Raw genomic sequence first — 15,776 nt, 5'->3', positions numbered from 1 at the left:
CAAACCCGACAGATCTTTATTGAAGGAACATTCAGTTTAGGGTGAGGGTTAGTCAGGGTATCAGGCTTCAAAAAACAGATCTACTAACAATGTGATTCATGTTTTTGGATGTACAACCATGACTCAGGCGTTTGATAGTCTTTGGCATTAACTTTATGGATCTGGGGTTGGCAAGGTCTTTTTTTTCTACCATGTTAGTTCAGACTTGAGTACTTCAAGTCCACTTCAGACAGTGTTTTTTTTTTTACGGCTTTTGGGTTATTGTTTATTTTGAGTCAGAGAATTGGGGTGTGGTTAGATTTCACATGCATCCATTGCCATGATGGACAGATTGCCTTTCTAAAAGAAAGCACTAAAAGGGAGGAGGATTTTTACTGAGATGGACTCCTTGCAGGCTACTGTTCTAGGGCTGACCCCTCAAAATGCTGTGTCATGGTAACTGGCATTGCCGCCCAACTTCCAGACCTTGTAGAAGCATATTGAAGTAACTCTGGTAATCCATGACTGGTCTCCACTGGTCCCAGTCCAAATTCACTCACTGCTTGGCTGAAGGTTGGTTCCAGTGTCAGCTTGACCGGTTTTGGTGATCTGTACACAATCCCAAAATGTGATAGCTGTGTGAACAATTGCAGTCCAGGCCAAAACTGAAACTTCTAGTTAGTCAAAAGTAAAAAGTAATTAAAAAACTCCCCCGGGAAGCTCTAAGAAAAGAAATGAGTTCAGGCAGAGCAGCTGGAGGATATCAGAAGGTGAATCAGAAGACATTGAATCATTTCATTTGATCCTTATTCACCACAGTTATTTGATAGGGTAATAAAGTTGTGTTTTTATAGAGTAGCTAATGAGTCCCAATCCATGGAAATACTCAGATAAAGGGCATGAACTTTGACCTAGACTCAATGGCAACTTCAGGTCGCGACCACAGACTGTACTAAACCATGGCCAGAAAAACAGCAATCCTGAGTGAAGCCAAAACTTTCAAGCTGCAGCATAGGTCTTTAAATCCACCTCCTTCATTACATCAGATGAAACATGGGGCAAACTAGAACATTAAAATACACTTCACATAATTTTTTCTCAAACATGCTTTCAGTCTCAGCAGCTAGTTCTCATCATGCTGATTTATGAGCAAGTGTTAATTTTTCTGAGAAGTAGAGTTTAAATGAGTTATTTATTGTTAAAAAGATGGTTGATCGAGAGCTCTGCTGATGAATGCAGCAGGTTATTGGAAGGGGTGTCACGTCAGTACCTTTGCTCCATCAGCTTCTTTGCATGCCTTGGCTCCAGATATGTCAGTGCCCATCAAGGTGGCAGTTTGTCTTCACATCCTACAATGGGAGCGTATGGAGCTGTGTTTTCCATGTTAGTATACAGTCAGTGCTAGTGGTCATATCCATACACTGTATAAAATATGGACGAAGTATCTGTGACGTCACCTATCTGTTTCTGAAGAGCTGTTTTGAGGCCAATCGGCGGCAGCAGCCATATTGCTGCTGTCGAGGGATTGTGACGTAAAGAGGCGGGCTTTGAGCCTCCTAGCCAACAGCTACAGTGCTCCCGCAGGCAGCTGTGCCTCTCATTGGAAGACTCGTAATCTCAATATCTTAAAAATTGCCGCATTAGAGAAAAATTCACTCCCCCTACAGTGTGTGCCGATCAAGAAATTAGCTATCCAGACTACACTGGTCTTTTGTACCAGGCTGTAAACATGTTTATTTCTGCTGTAAAGATCGACTTTTTTGAATTGGTGTGTATGTGGTTTCCAGTACTTCCAGAGCCAGCCTCAAGCGGATCCTCGATGAACTGCAGTTTTTAACACTTCCGCATTAGACTCGTATTTTTAGACCGGAGGTTGCTGCTTGGGTACACTAAATAATCTTCCACTTTTATGATACTCAAACGCCACATTTCCATTTGGGCGACAGCTAAATCTTAACCCTTGAGTACAAAATTAAGTAAATATCTATAAAGTATCAGGCTTTAGGCCCAAAAATGCTTCCATTGCATACCTAAGTCATTAGCCATTATGTTCTCCAACACTGTTTGAGATTGGGAGATTGGGATTGGGGTTAGGTTGGACTCTGTTTGAGACACTTCATACTCCCCAATATTTATGAAGTCTAACAGAGCTTTGCAAACACTTTTGGTGAAATAAACTTAGTTTATTATAAGTTTGAACTATTTGCTTTGTGCTTTTCTAGGAGTAATACAAACTGTAAAAACCACAATCGTGATGTACTGTGTACCAAAAAAACGCACTGTGCAGAAAAAAGTACTTTAGAACCCTTGTACTGGGTGTATGGGATTCATCGATGTTATTTTTGGGTTATTTTTGTCTTTATTAGGAAGGAAGCTGAAGAGAGACAGGTTGGAATCAAACACAGGCCCTCACTACATGAGGCACCCACACACACACTACCAGCAGTGCCCTGCAAGGTTTAATTTTGTGACTCACATTTTCCAGGGTTTTGAGCATCCTGGGTTGTCACTGCCCTCCTTGCTGCAGCAGACTCCATGTCCTCCAGGAGAAGGCAGATACAGCCAATATGTTAAGCTCATGGGTTTAGGTTGCAGGTCATTTCCCATCGGGATCAGCCGGCTCCTGCAGAGGGATGGTGATAAGAGTGGATATTTGGGAGCTATGTAAACCTTGTTAAGCTGCCCCTTCTCTGTGTGCAGGAGGGTAATCCTAAACACCTGGGATAGTTAACTGGGATTTCATGGGATTTGGGACTCCATGAGGCAAATGTGACCATGCTTAGGGTGAAATCCATTTCCATTCTTATCTTTTCACATTATCTCTATTTATAATTCAAAAGTCAATCCAGCACTTACATAAGAGCTGAACGATGTTATCTCTGATCGCTGTGGCTGCAGAACAAGTCAACATATATGATAAGCTAATGTGAGCTGTAGTGATTCGGTTGATGATCAGATCTTATATCACGTGAAAATTTGAACAGTGGTTTTCTTGATGGAGGTGGATGGCACTAGGTATGGTAATACGTTGGTAGGTCAACCAATTTGGTGTGAAATATGTCATTTCATTCCTACTGGCTGTGATAAAACAATCATTGAAAGTCTGCAAGGGGGGTGCTGGTGGCCTAGCGTACTAAGCGCCCCACATACAGAGGCTACAGCCCTTGTCGCAGGGGTCGCCAGTTCGATTCCTGGCCGGTCAACCGGCATGTCCTGCATGTCTTCCCCCACTCTCTACTTCCCACATTTCCTGTGTCTCTTCAGCTGTCCCATCAAATAAAGGCCAAAAGGCCAAAAATATAACTTAAAAAAAAAAAGAAAATTCTGCAAGGTATACATTTTGAGCCTCCACTGACTTTTGTTCTTTAATAATCATAAGGCTAAAATATTGGTTATTAACCAGATCTTCCAACAAAGCTCATGTGACACAATTATAGTAAAACTGGGTCTAAAATGTGTTGACTCTGGCCTAGCGGTCTAAGCGCCCCACATACAGAGGCTCCAGTCCTCGTTGCAGGGGTCGCCGGTTCGATTCCTGGCAGGTCAACCATTTCCTGCATGTCTTCCCCAACTCTCTACTCCCCATATTTCCTGTCTCTCTTCAGCTGTTCTATCAAATAAAGGCAAAAAGGCCAAAAAAATATAACTTGGTTTGACTCTTAGAAAACGATTCCATCCATAACCGTACTTGATGCTTACTTGTGTTAATGTCATTTCATGCCAAACTTTTATCCTGAAGGTGACAAGCATCATACCATGTTAACATTTGCATGTTAGCATTGTCCTTGCGTGCTGATGTTAGTATGTAGCCCAAGCACTGCAGTCTGTCAAACGGCCACAAGCATGGCTGCAGACTGTGAGTCTGGTTAGTGCTATAAGGCTGTGAGCCAAAAGCCATTGTTCAGTTCTTTTTGAAATAACCATTTTCATTTTTCATTTTTAATTTTTTCCATTAATTGCATCATTCAGGAGACACTGGGGACGATTTATAAAAACAGAAATGGTGATTCATAAATGTCGGTTTTAGGCAATCCAACACTAATTTGTTTAATTCTTTTTTTTTTTTTTAATATTCTACAGGTTTTTCTTGTTTTTTTTCCTCTTGAAGTCTCTTTCATAACTTCAATTATACAAAGATAATTGTCCTCTTTCACAGTTAAAGGTCATGTCAGCACACTCAATAATAATTACAGAGAAAGTTCTTTTCATGATTTGAAACAAATGTTGCCACCAATTTAATCGTGCAGAACCTCACAGTTCTGACAATGATTAGCATCAGATGCCCTGCTCTTTCTTTCCAGCTTTCATATTTGCTCTTTTGAGAAAAACTGTGTTTGAAAACTTGTATTTCACTAACATCAAGAGGGTTGCAGCTTCACCAAATGACCACTTCTTCCCTGTTCCCTCTTTTCTAGATGTGGACGAGTGTGCCGAGGCGCTTGACAACTGCAGCATCGATGCCATCTGCCAGAACACCCTGAAGTCATACAAATGTATCTGCAAGTCAGGCTATAAAGGAGACGGCAAACATTGTGAAGGTAAAAGTCTCACTGGATTAATGCGCTCATTTCCACCTGTGGTTAGAGGCACAAACTCCTGCTCCCTTTCTTTGAGAGGATTTTTACAGTACACTGAAGTAAAAGCCACATTTCTCATGTTGATTTGACTTATCTCTGTGAATGTAAGCCCCCCCGGGTCGGTGACAGGCTCGATAAGAGCTTCTGTCTCACTCAAACGTAACTCATTAGTTCAAGATTCTCCTAGAGAGGGAGGAGAGACAGGGGAGAGAGTGTCAGAAGGAGGAAAAGGGAAAGCCAGGTGCAGAGTGCTCCTTTGTGACGAGATGAAATGAAGCAGTAAATTTCCTACACATGTTGCAGAAGAAAATTAAGATAGCGGCTGAAACAGCAGTCAGAAGGCCTGCCAAGCTGTCAGGGATAATTCCACAGCCAGAGGAAGGCCTCATGGACTGTCAGACACAAGTCTGTTTTTCTAACCTTTTTTTTCAATGTGCCCAAAGCCTCCGGATCATTATATCCCACAATTTTTATTAGTATTATTACTAAGCCATATTTCTCAATGTCAATTTTTTCCCTCACTGTTATTATTCTTTCATTTAGATGACCGAGTGTTTTTCATGGCCTTCTGCCTGTGGGTCATAAAAGTTTGCCTTATTGAATCTTTTGTAAAATATGTGCAAGGTCGGATTTCCTTTCAACTCAGGGTTTGCCGAAGGCTTCTCAGGGCTGAAATACGGCGCAAATTCAGAATTTAAAAGCAATATTCATAAAACTTGGAGTAAATATAAATTTTCTAGTAATTTGTGCTGAGATTTCAGGACATTGCTGTCTGTCTTCTGTTTAAAGAAAACCTTGCACACAGAACTTTAAAGTGCATTGCTCCAGTGGGCTGCCAGAGAACAGCAGAAAGATGATTTTTACTTTGTATTCAGGTTGGCTTTGTTGTCATTAACACGAAAAAAGCTCCTCCACTCTACCTGTCTTTGTAATTTACGGTTCAGTTTTGATTTTAAAGTGTTACTGATCTAAAGGCTTGGTTCTATGTATCCTGTGGGAATAGCTTTGATTATACAAGTCCTTGTAAGTTGAAGCAAAAGCTTTTATCTTCAGGGGAAGCTACTGATTTGTCCTCAGCTGCCAAGGGATGTGTTCATAGTATTTCTTTTGAAGTTAGGTGACTGTATGAACAGTAAAATAAATATCACCAGCTCTTAAACCCTCTTCTGTTCACGCTGACAAGTAAAAAATATATTTCCGATGTTCTTTAACGTTGACACAATCTATAATCCCAGATTTGAATAATTTATCACCATTAAATTCACACTGACATGAAACTTCAGTCAGCTTATTCTGTCAAATCTTGTGTTTGTCTTCAAATATACTGATGTATGTGACAGTGTTTTCAAAGGAATCCAAGTTAATGTCAAGATCCATGCAGGTGATACAAGTAAACACAATAATATCTAACCAACTTGAGCTGAAAACACACAAACTTCCAAATGACAGAAGCTTTGAGCTCTATGTGTGCATGTAAACTTTGCTTTTGAAATATGAAACAGCAGCAGCAGCTTGAAAAAGAGCGCTCCATGGGAGGAACACTCCTTCAGTTAATTCACATACTCATTCAATAATCCCTCCTTTCAAAGGTATAAGATTGGTGCATTATTCATGTGAATAGCTTAACTCCCCTTTATTGAAAACGGTGACTTTGACATTAATAGCAAACCTTTATGATTGTTCTGATTGGCGCATAGTGGCTTCAATTTCTTCTGTCATGGCAATAAGTTTACATTAAATCAACTTTTGATAACAGCAGCATCTAATTTAAACTCATAATGTTACTCACGGGGTACCCTTTAGATCGGCACATCACACCGAAATTCAGTCATTGTTCACTTATGAATCCTCCCTCATAGTCATCACGGAGATCTGAAAGGCTTATATCAGGAAAATTCAAATAAACAAGACCGTTATTTTAGAGCTCACCATTAAACTCTTATCATCAAAACAACACAAAAGAAATTTCTCCTCCTGTTTTCTTGCAATGAGGAGATAGATTAACCTTTTTAAAGGGTCTGTCAAAATTAAAGCAGTAACATGTTGAATGTAACACATTTTTTTAGTACACGATTAATGCATGCACGTTCTGTGATAATGACCCTTGCCCCGCTCCATGTGAAATCAGGAAGTGGTGCAGCAGTTACATGGATGACGAGCATAAACACACCTCCTTGAGCAGAAATAGATAGAGAAATAGGTCTTTTGAATGGCGAGTTCAGCTTCAAAGCTCTGCCAGATGGTTCTTTTGACAAGACCAAAATGATTTGCATTTAACATTGATGCAAAATGAGTTACCACTAGAGTATGGTGAGTCTTAAAATACCACTTGAAACCAAGCATGCAGTTGATGCAGAGAGCTCTCTTCCTCTTCCTCATTCTTGCCAAAGTTGTCCACGCGTCTCTGCTGCACTGTCCAGCATGGTGTTTATTTTCCCCCATGTGAGGTCAGACACATCAACACTATGTATGATTTAAGTGTGAAGGATCCAGGATATTATGTTTGAGTGATGGGAAATTTCACCAATGTAACTGTTGTACATTGTGTCTGCTGTGATGCCTGAGGTCAACCTTTTTGTACTGAGGTGCTTTAAAATACAGTTTCAGTAAAATACAGTGTTTAGTTGTGAATGTGGTGTGATGTGTAGTGTAAGAGCGCGTAGAGTGGTTGGACTAGTCCACTAGTTCTTTTCCAGTTTCAGATCAAACTAGAAAAGTGTTATACAAATACAAGTCCATTCACAATTAACCATTTTACCATTCTTACCTACCTACGTGTGGGACGAGTGAACAGTAAACTGAACATTTCCATTCCCTATGAAGTTAAAAAATAAGCCTGCTTATTTGTCATAATTCACATTAAACTGAACACTGCCATTGAAAGTAACATTCGACAAAGTGAGTGGGGATTCTGCAACAATATGTTGACCTTTCTGTCCTCATTCAGCTCTCTTTCTCAGAGCTTTGCGGCCGACTCGCTTCGAAACACAGATGAGGCAAAAGTCAAAACTTTTAACACTGTTGCTATAATCACTACCGCCCAAGGTCGATGTTACTTTGTAATGATGCACTCCCCTGCTTTGCTCCGCTTTCCGATCAGAGATGGTTAGGGCCCAGTAGCTCCTCAGGATGATCTCATATTTGTGTAAATGTCATTATTTCCTCTTAAGACCTCGTTTACTGTCAAGACCAGCCTGAGACTGAAACTAACGTCTTTGCCACATTGTCAACAGGCAGAGGTGACATATGCCAGACTCTTTTCTGGATGGATTTAACAGGATGTGCGTGATGAGGTTGCTCCTGGTGTCACTTTTGCTATCAAGAATTATTGACCGTTGTTACAGGGTTTTGACCAATCAGGATTAAGTATTTCACACAGCCCTGGTAATAAGTAAGACAGCAGAGTATTATTTTTTTTCTAAGGCACTTTGACTTGCAAAACATGGTAGCAAATCCTGAAATGACCACCAGAAACATGCAGATTCAGTTCATATAATTTGATTAAATCTTAATTTATGCAATGGTTTTAAACATTAGACTTCTAATAACTTTTATGCAGCCTTGTATAACTATTAGAATGTTTTAGAGACATTTCTGCAGCTACAAAAGTAACAACTATTTAGATTTTTTCGTATAGCTTCATAACTTTTCTTCTGAACAAAGAAACAGATTTTTGTTTTTCATGATATAGATGAATAATCTGCAAAAGTATAAGGGAGAAAATTGGAAATCCATCATTGCTGATTTCTTTCTTACTCTTGAAAAAGACTGATTATGTTGTTTTCCACTAAATGTAATCTTGTCAGTATATGTATTTTCTACTTTTTCAAGTTCTCATGGCTGTGTTAGTGTAACAGACGATGCATAGAGAAAAAAATCTCCAGATTGACTCAGAACGATGTGAGGAGAATCAAACAACCAAATCAAAGCAGCTGAATGAAAATCACTCGTAGTGGTTGTTTCAGGTTTAGAGAGGAGCAGAGCAGCGATATGTGATTGTGGCTGTGATCGAGGAATGACAGAGATGTGTGGGAAGAGGAGAAGCAGGGAGCAGGAGAGTGTTTCTTTGTTTCAGTCCCGTCCCTCTGCTGTCACATCTTGTTAAGCCTGGAGTGAGACAGCTTCAAAGAGGAACTGAACAGCCGGGATCATCGGGCTTAAATGGGCCAGTAAGTGCTGGTTTGAAGTGCGCCGAGTTCTCAGCCCACCTTCTGTGGGTCTCCTCAGCACGGATCCTCAATCATCATCATAACCACAACAGACAACTCCACTCAGGCTGTCACACCGATCTGCAGCCTTTCTTTATCCTCCTGACTCTGCTCACTTATTTCTGTGTCACGTTTCTTCAGTTTCAGAGTCATCTCTGATGGTCAGTGTTCTCCTCTTTTATAAGCTATGATCTTTTATGTCTATTATGTAAGTGCTTATTCAGCTCAGATTGCTTTTTGATGGCGTATATTCACATAAATTTCAATTCAATTCCCCTAAACAACTTCACTTCACTTTTGTTTTGGTTTGTGGTGAAACAGACAATTATCTTCTTAGAAATATCCACAAATATCAACACTGACTTCATTCTCTGGATCGCAGTATAAAGCTTTTAGAACCACATACTGGACACAAAACACGGTTTCAGAGGCTTTTACTTCCTGCCAACAATAAAATTCCACAGTGGAAAAGCAATGTCTTGGCATAAAGCTGCTCAAATTATAGGATATTAAATATGGCATAAAAACATAGCGTCAGGGTTTGAAAAGAATAAAATATCAGAGAAGCTCTGGCACACGCCCAAGTTACATCAGGAACAGGTGAGCTACCTTATTGCCACAGCTGGTGTCACATCTCTCTTTATCTCATATGAGCTGCTGGAAGGAAACAGATCATTTTAATACTCCATGTTGCACCAAATTGCCTTATGTCGTCACAGAATTAAAAAAGCTGTTTCTGTCTTTTCCATCTTTTCATATCTAAAGAATTGTTCTTATTTGCTTTCCTGTCATGAGTCAGATGAAGAGATAGACACATTTCTCATATCTGCACTTACAGACTTTCCTCTTTTCAGCACCTCTGGAGATTATTAGCTATCACAGTTTAGCTGTCAAAGCTGATATCTTGTTTTAGCGAGCTGTACGAAATGTCTCTTTCATGATAAACAGCAGTTCATCAACAGTGTAAAGTAAAGTCAGGGGGTTATGTGTCACTTCCTGGAGTGTCATCATCACCTTGAGGTTAGTCTTCGATGATGAGGGAGGTATGGTGAGGAATATCTATTACATTTCTCATCCTGTGCACAGTATTCAGAGCCCTCGTGATACCATATGTGAAATGTGGGTATGACTTCTTGTTCATTCTGTCAGTGAACATAAAAATGACATTCTCAGAAGAATTATTAGAACGATGCAGAGATGAAAAACAGACAGTTTACTCCATTTGGCATACAGTAGTCTGGCTAAGGTTTTTCCTCATCCCTTTATCTCAATGCTAAGCTAGTTAACTGGGCGCACCTTTGGCCGAGCGGTCTAAGCATATGCCCCACATACAGTTATGGATATTCTATCCAATAAAGGGAAAAATGCTCAAAAACAAAACTTAAAAAAATAAAATGAAATGCTCAAAACATAACTTTAAAAAAGGGGAAAAAAAAGCTCAAATACATTACTGAAAAAAAAAAAATTAATGCTAAAAAAATATTTTAAAAAATGATAAAAATGCTCAAAAACATAACTTTAAAAAAATGTGTTCATGGACTTGGCCTAATGGTTAACTTGCGCGCCCATGAAGCGGTGGCCCAGGTTTGAATCCAGCCTGCGGCCTCCTTCCTGCATGTCACTCCCCCACTCTCTCACTGTTACATACACTATCCACTCTATAAAATAAAGGTGTTAAAGCCCCAAAAATTTAAAAAACAAATAAAAATAAAGTAAAGTAAAAAAAGGGGAAAAAAAACTCAAATACATTACTTAAGAAAATGAAAACATGCTCATTAACATAACTTAAAAAAAAAAAAAAGAAAATGCTGAAAAACTTAACAAAAAAAAAGCGCAAATAAACCCCCCCCCAAAAAATCTTACTGTATTAGGCTTACTGTCTGTTCATAGCTCCAGCTGTGTTATAAGAGGTGTTATTGATCCCTTTTTCTCACTCGTGGTAATGAACAGTTTGACTCTGTTTCCCAAAATCCTCTGTTCCTCACCAAACCTTGAACACTTCAGGTTCTGAAGTACATTCTCTCACATCCTTATCCATCCTCTTTTCACAGATGTCGACGAGTGCGCCACTGAATACAACGGCGGCTGTGTCCACGAGTGCATCAACATCCCTGGAAATTACAGGTGCACATGCTATGATGGCTTCCGCTTGGCACATGATGGACACAATTGTCTAGGTGAGTGTGTGACGTTTGGGAGCGTGTGTGCACTTGGTGTGTGACCAACTATATTTTTTCCTCTACATTTCCCACTGCTGTCTAAATTATGCAGGAAACCGTGGTTATATAAGGCTCTTTTGTCATGAGAGTATGTGCATTAAACTGCATGCGTCTAACTCTGGCTGACATTGCCCATGTGGCTGCATAAATTCCTCTCCCTGCATGTCTAATGTCACATCATGCATGGTAATGTATGTGTCAGTGCTGAATTAAGACTGCTGCATTACATATTAGCTACTCCCTCATATCTCTGATCAGGTAGCCTTTAAATGCATTCTCACTGAGGAAAGAAAATACTTTATTTTTTTTAAAGTCAGAAGAAAAAACGCTGAATTTATGAAGAGCTTGACCCTGAGCTGGGGGCTCTGAGTGAGCCGTCAGCCAACCGTACTTTCCCAGGGTTTAATATTTCACCAGTGTGCCATTCATATTAACCTCGCAGAGAATGTATCACACTTAAAAGGTTACGAAATGAAGGGAAAAAACACTCCCCTTCCTGCTGTTGGAAGCAGCGAAACATAGACATCGACCCCCGCTCCACCCTTTCTATCTGTCTTGCCCCGTCTCCCTCATATATCCATCCTACCTTCACTTTTTTTAAACTCCCAAGTCAAACCCTGCTGCTCTTCAGAAGTAATCCCCCCCTTGGTTTCAACCTCAGCACGCTACATTTCACTTGATATTGAGGCTGGCTCACCCTCTTTTAGATGCTGCACGTTTTTTTTTGTAGATGGCGACCTGCTACAGCAGATTTGAACGTTCAGGTGAAGTGATGACAGGGAAACTTATCAGCACTTAACAATGATTCACTATGAAAGGGCTTTTACATGCAGGTACACAAGGCAACACGTTTATATCACTCCAAAATGATCGTGATGAACAGGGATTAAGGAACACTGGAATGTCAAACAAATCTTTAAATCGATAATGAACCTGTTCAGACTCGATGCCGCCCTCTCGAACTCCTGCTGTATTCCTCTCTCTTTCTTGTCTTCCCTCGCTCTGCATCTCTCTTTTGCTCATGTGCTTGTATCTACAGTTTAAAGTGCAGCTATTTTACAAGCCATTTAGCAACAGCGTTAAGCTGTGCTTGGATCATTTGCTTTGCTGCGGATCAGCTCCTGCTCCTGCCTTCCATGCAGGTGTGTAATTGCAATATATTGTGTGACTGCCGCTGTTGCATCAAACAGAGTCGCATCCATCTATCCCTTTGATGTAATCTGTCATAGTGAAACACACACGATGCAAAACAGTGAGGGCTTTAAAGCCATTTCTTCTTCTGCCATGTTTTATTTTGTTGACCTGCATTCAAGAGGGCAGAAACTTCTTTCAAGGCTCAAGAATCTCAACAAAGCAAAGGCATCATGAAGGCGCACCGGATGGTATATATGTAAAGCTGTCAAGCACAAATCCAACTCTTGCCCTGAGACCTGAAAGGACTCCTAAGTCTTCTTTCTCTCAAGAACTTAACTCATGCTAATGCCCTCGCTCTGCTCTGCAAAGGGAATAATCCCCAACGCAAACACAAGAAAGGAGAGGAAGAGCCATAGCAGAGGTTTCATGTTAAGGCCCCCAGCTTCCTCTTCCAGGTTTAAGCTCCTTTTTGGCCCCTGAGAAAAAGATTAGTCCCCTTGGCCCTGGAGTGGAGAGCCTAAGCAGCTGGTTCCCAGACGAGGTCAGACCCTCCGAGCCCCCTTATAGACCAGATGTGCCTGAGGCTGCACAGAAGGAGACGCTCACCTGATCTGCAAAAGTTCACACTGAGTTTAGAGTCTGGGATCCTGAAGGTGTTCCTCTTTGGATTTACCTTATGTTGTTCTTCTGTTTTATATCATCTGCTTTTAAAGCAGTATAAGCCCTTAGTTATGTCCATACCTTCCTGCTCCCTCAGGCTTCCCTTCGGCCTGTGGGCACCAGTGTGTGTGTGTGTGTGTGTGTGTGTGTGTGTGTGTGTGTGTGTGTGTGTGTGTGTGTGTGTGACTGTCAGCTCAGGGACACTCCTTAGACCAGCGCACATGTCTCTCTAGATGTCTTCTTTTTGTGCTCGCCTCCGCACGTGCCACACTGCTCCTTGTAATTGGATGTGTTGGCAGCATAATGACATTGGGTGGTGGCAGGAGGCGGCGGAGCGTGAAGCAGAACGCTGCCTAGCGCGCCTCATCGGGGACGCTCCGGTTTCTGAGGTCTGCCCTACACCCCACAAAGATGTCAGGGAGTCAGCAAGGTGGAAGCAATGCAATATCACAGCACGCTGCCCCTGTCTGCGCAGAGTGAGATGTCACTCACTGTATAATTTACCTCACAGGGGACTATTGTACTCCCCTCAAAAGTCACTGAAGAGAGGAAGCGGCGCATATAAGAAGTTGATTACGTCTTTTATAACAGTCATGACGATTATCTCGCCGAGGTGAGGGAGGGATTGTATTTAATCAGCGCACCTTCTTTATGCTGATGCTGTAAAGGATTTTTACAGTCTTAGGAAAAACAGAGGAATCAATGTCAATTTAATCCAAAACACACATCCTCTTCAGAATGAAAACCAGATGCAGGAAGGCTATTAGTTCCCCACTGTAGCACCACCGTCCCCACATTTATGACCTATGTGTTTTGTTTGAGGTCCAACAGAAACCAGAATTCCCTCTCATCACTGCTAGTTCATTAAACTCTCTCAAGTAGCCTAATATCATACGCATCTGCACAAATATTCCCCTCCTCTGCGACCACAAATTATAACATGTCACTTCTTTCTGGATGCACAAAACACAAATAACCATATTTCTCTTGCTCCCATAAAATAGAAATGGCACAATGGCATGCAGCTTGAGCGTGACTCGCAAAAAAGAGGGCAAACCAGGCTTGAAAAAGACAATACAAATGTGTGACGGAGTGCCACTACTGTAGTATAATTTTAATGTGTTTGCCTCTGCGTTGTTAGCAGTTATTCATCATGCTCGGCTCTGTTAGTCAAGGTGCTGATTTTTGGGGGTCTGGGGCTCTCCTCCTGCAGCTCAACAGGCCATGTTCCTTTGATTTGCATCGATCACCGTGATTTGGTTTGTATTGATTCGGCACTGCTCAATTCCCTGTGCAATCTATAGGGAAATGAATGCCCTTTTACTTTAACCTTGCCCAAAGACATATCATGATCTATAACACAGAAGCAGTGCTGTTAAATCTGTGAAATGTGCCTTTGAGAACAGCTACGTTCCCATCAGGTAATCTCTTTGAGGATTTTGTTAATGCCTTGAATCGTTGAGTGACATATTTTTGACTCATTCAATTGAGTTGTCCTCCGCACAAATCCTCATTAGTCATACAACACAAAGTCTCCTTGCTGCGCCTGAGTCCCTGCTCTTGTAATCCTTTGGGATCGTGTTGCAGGGTTTACTAATCAAACAGGAGGTCTCAGACTGATGTATTATTGACCGGGTCCTGATGGGAGAAAGTAGTCATCAAAGAGCGTCACGCTGATTTGCTCCACAGCCTTTGCCCCGCTCTTAAATACATTCCTTTCAAGTCTATTGCCCACTCTTCCAAGACGAGGTTGATAACCTCCACATCTTTTGCTTCTGCTGAAAACATTTGATTCTTGCCTTGAAAGGCGGCTTTAAAGCCCCACCTTCAAATACTGATAATATGTAGGGTTGATTTGAGAGAGTGGTGATCTGATGACCCCTCACTCGTCAGAACAAGAGGAGTGCAGGATACAACACACCCAGCACTAAACGTCCTCGCTTCTCTCTCTGCTGATGCAAATGTCTCCTCAGTTAGCAGTCACCTCGCTTTTGTTGTGACACGCACAGAGTCGAGTTTGGACAGGAGAATCTCTCCGCTGTTCAGAGGAGCAGAGCTGGAGTGATGAGTTATGGGACGGCGGATTTAAGACTGACACATTAGCTGGTTCCTGAAGACTATATCAGCACTCTCTCTCACACATGTGCGTCTCTCTCAGGATTGTTCGGTCCCACTCACTATGAAATGAACAGTTCCAGCTGAGCCCACTGGCAGGGCTTTGGCTTTGGGGGGAAACTGAAGCCTGAGATTGGGCTTAAGGATGTAAGCATGCAGCAGACTGGGAGCCGGCAGACGTCAGTGCAGGGCCTCTTGTCTCTTTGGCATGAGACTGTCCACCTCAGAAAACACTTATCTTGGGGTTTTAGTTTTAAAATACTTCCAGACTTGTTGTGGAGGAACTGGGAAATACCATTTAGTGTATCAATACTTCATAGCTTTCTATTAAGGAGGGAACTTAGTGAGATCCTGCACTTGGAATTCAAGCATGTGCTCATTTACCTCAATGGTTACCTGGGAGATTTACACAAAAGTTAAACAAAGTAATTTCAGTAAAGCCGATAGTTGTGTTTATGTGATCGTGCAAAAATTAAGCCTCATTGCTGATTTAAGAATGACAGTGAACACATTCTGTTCATGTTTGCGTAGCAGATGTGACTCAGTCAGCTGTATTAGACACAGTGATTCAGGCAGAAAGGAAGTGCTGGAACTAATAAAGTGTTCAAAGCTGAATACTGTAAGTGTTTTCATGCATCAGTTTTTAGTTTGAAAATGTCACACACACTTCTTTGATTTAGAAAAGAGAGCGCCTGTTATGCAGATGAAAGATAAGGACTTCCTGCAACATATCAATTTATAAAACCCCCGGCTGACATGTGTCACGCTGCGTCTGAATGTTTGTTCAAATAAAGACAGATTCAGCAATCTGTCTGTGCACTCATATGTCCTCTCAGAGTTCAAACCTGGGGCTTGAAATGTGCTGTGTCATTGAACTCAATCAG

The 15,776-nt window shown here is 41.3% G+C and overlaps 1 protein-coding gene across 2 annotated transcripts in view; it reads left to right on the top strand.

The window, feature by feature from the left end:
- The window catches only part of scube3 (signal peptide, CUB domain, EGF-like 3), a 96,210-nt gene that overhangs the window by 23,210 nt on the left and 57,224 nt on the right, over window positions 1-15,776 (top strand). For both annotated transcript variants that reach the window (XM_034695239.1, XM_034695238.1), the window contains exons 2-3: window positions 4,395-4,517; window positions 10,816-10,941. In XM_034695239.1, the coding sequence (XP_034551130.1) occupies window positions 4,395-4,517; window positions 10,816-10,941 (249 nt within the window). The remainder of the gene's footprint in view (window positions 1-4,394; window positions 4,518-10,815; window positions 10,942-15,776) is intronic.

Source organism: Notolabrus celidotus, chromosome 11, assembly GCF_009762535.1.
Source record: "Notolabrus celidotus isolate fNotCel1 chromosome 11, fNotCel1.pri, whole genome shotgun sequence".
Lineage (NCBI taxonomy): Eukaryota > Metazoa > Chordata > Actinopteri > Labriformes > Labridae > Notolabrus > Notolabrus celidotus.
Note: the sequence above shows the minus strand (reverse complement) of the source record. Positions and strands in the feature narration are given on the sequence as shown.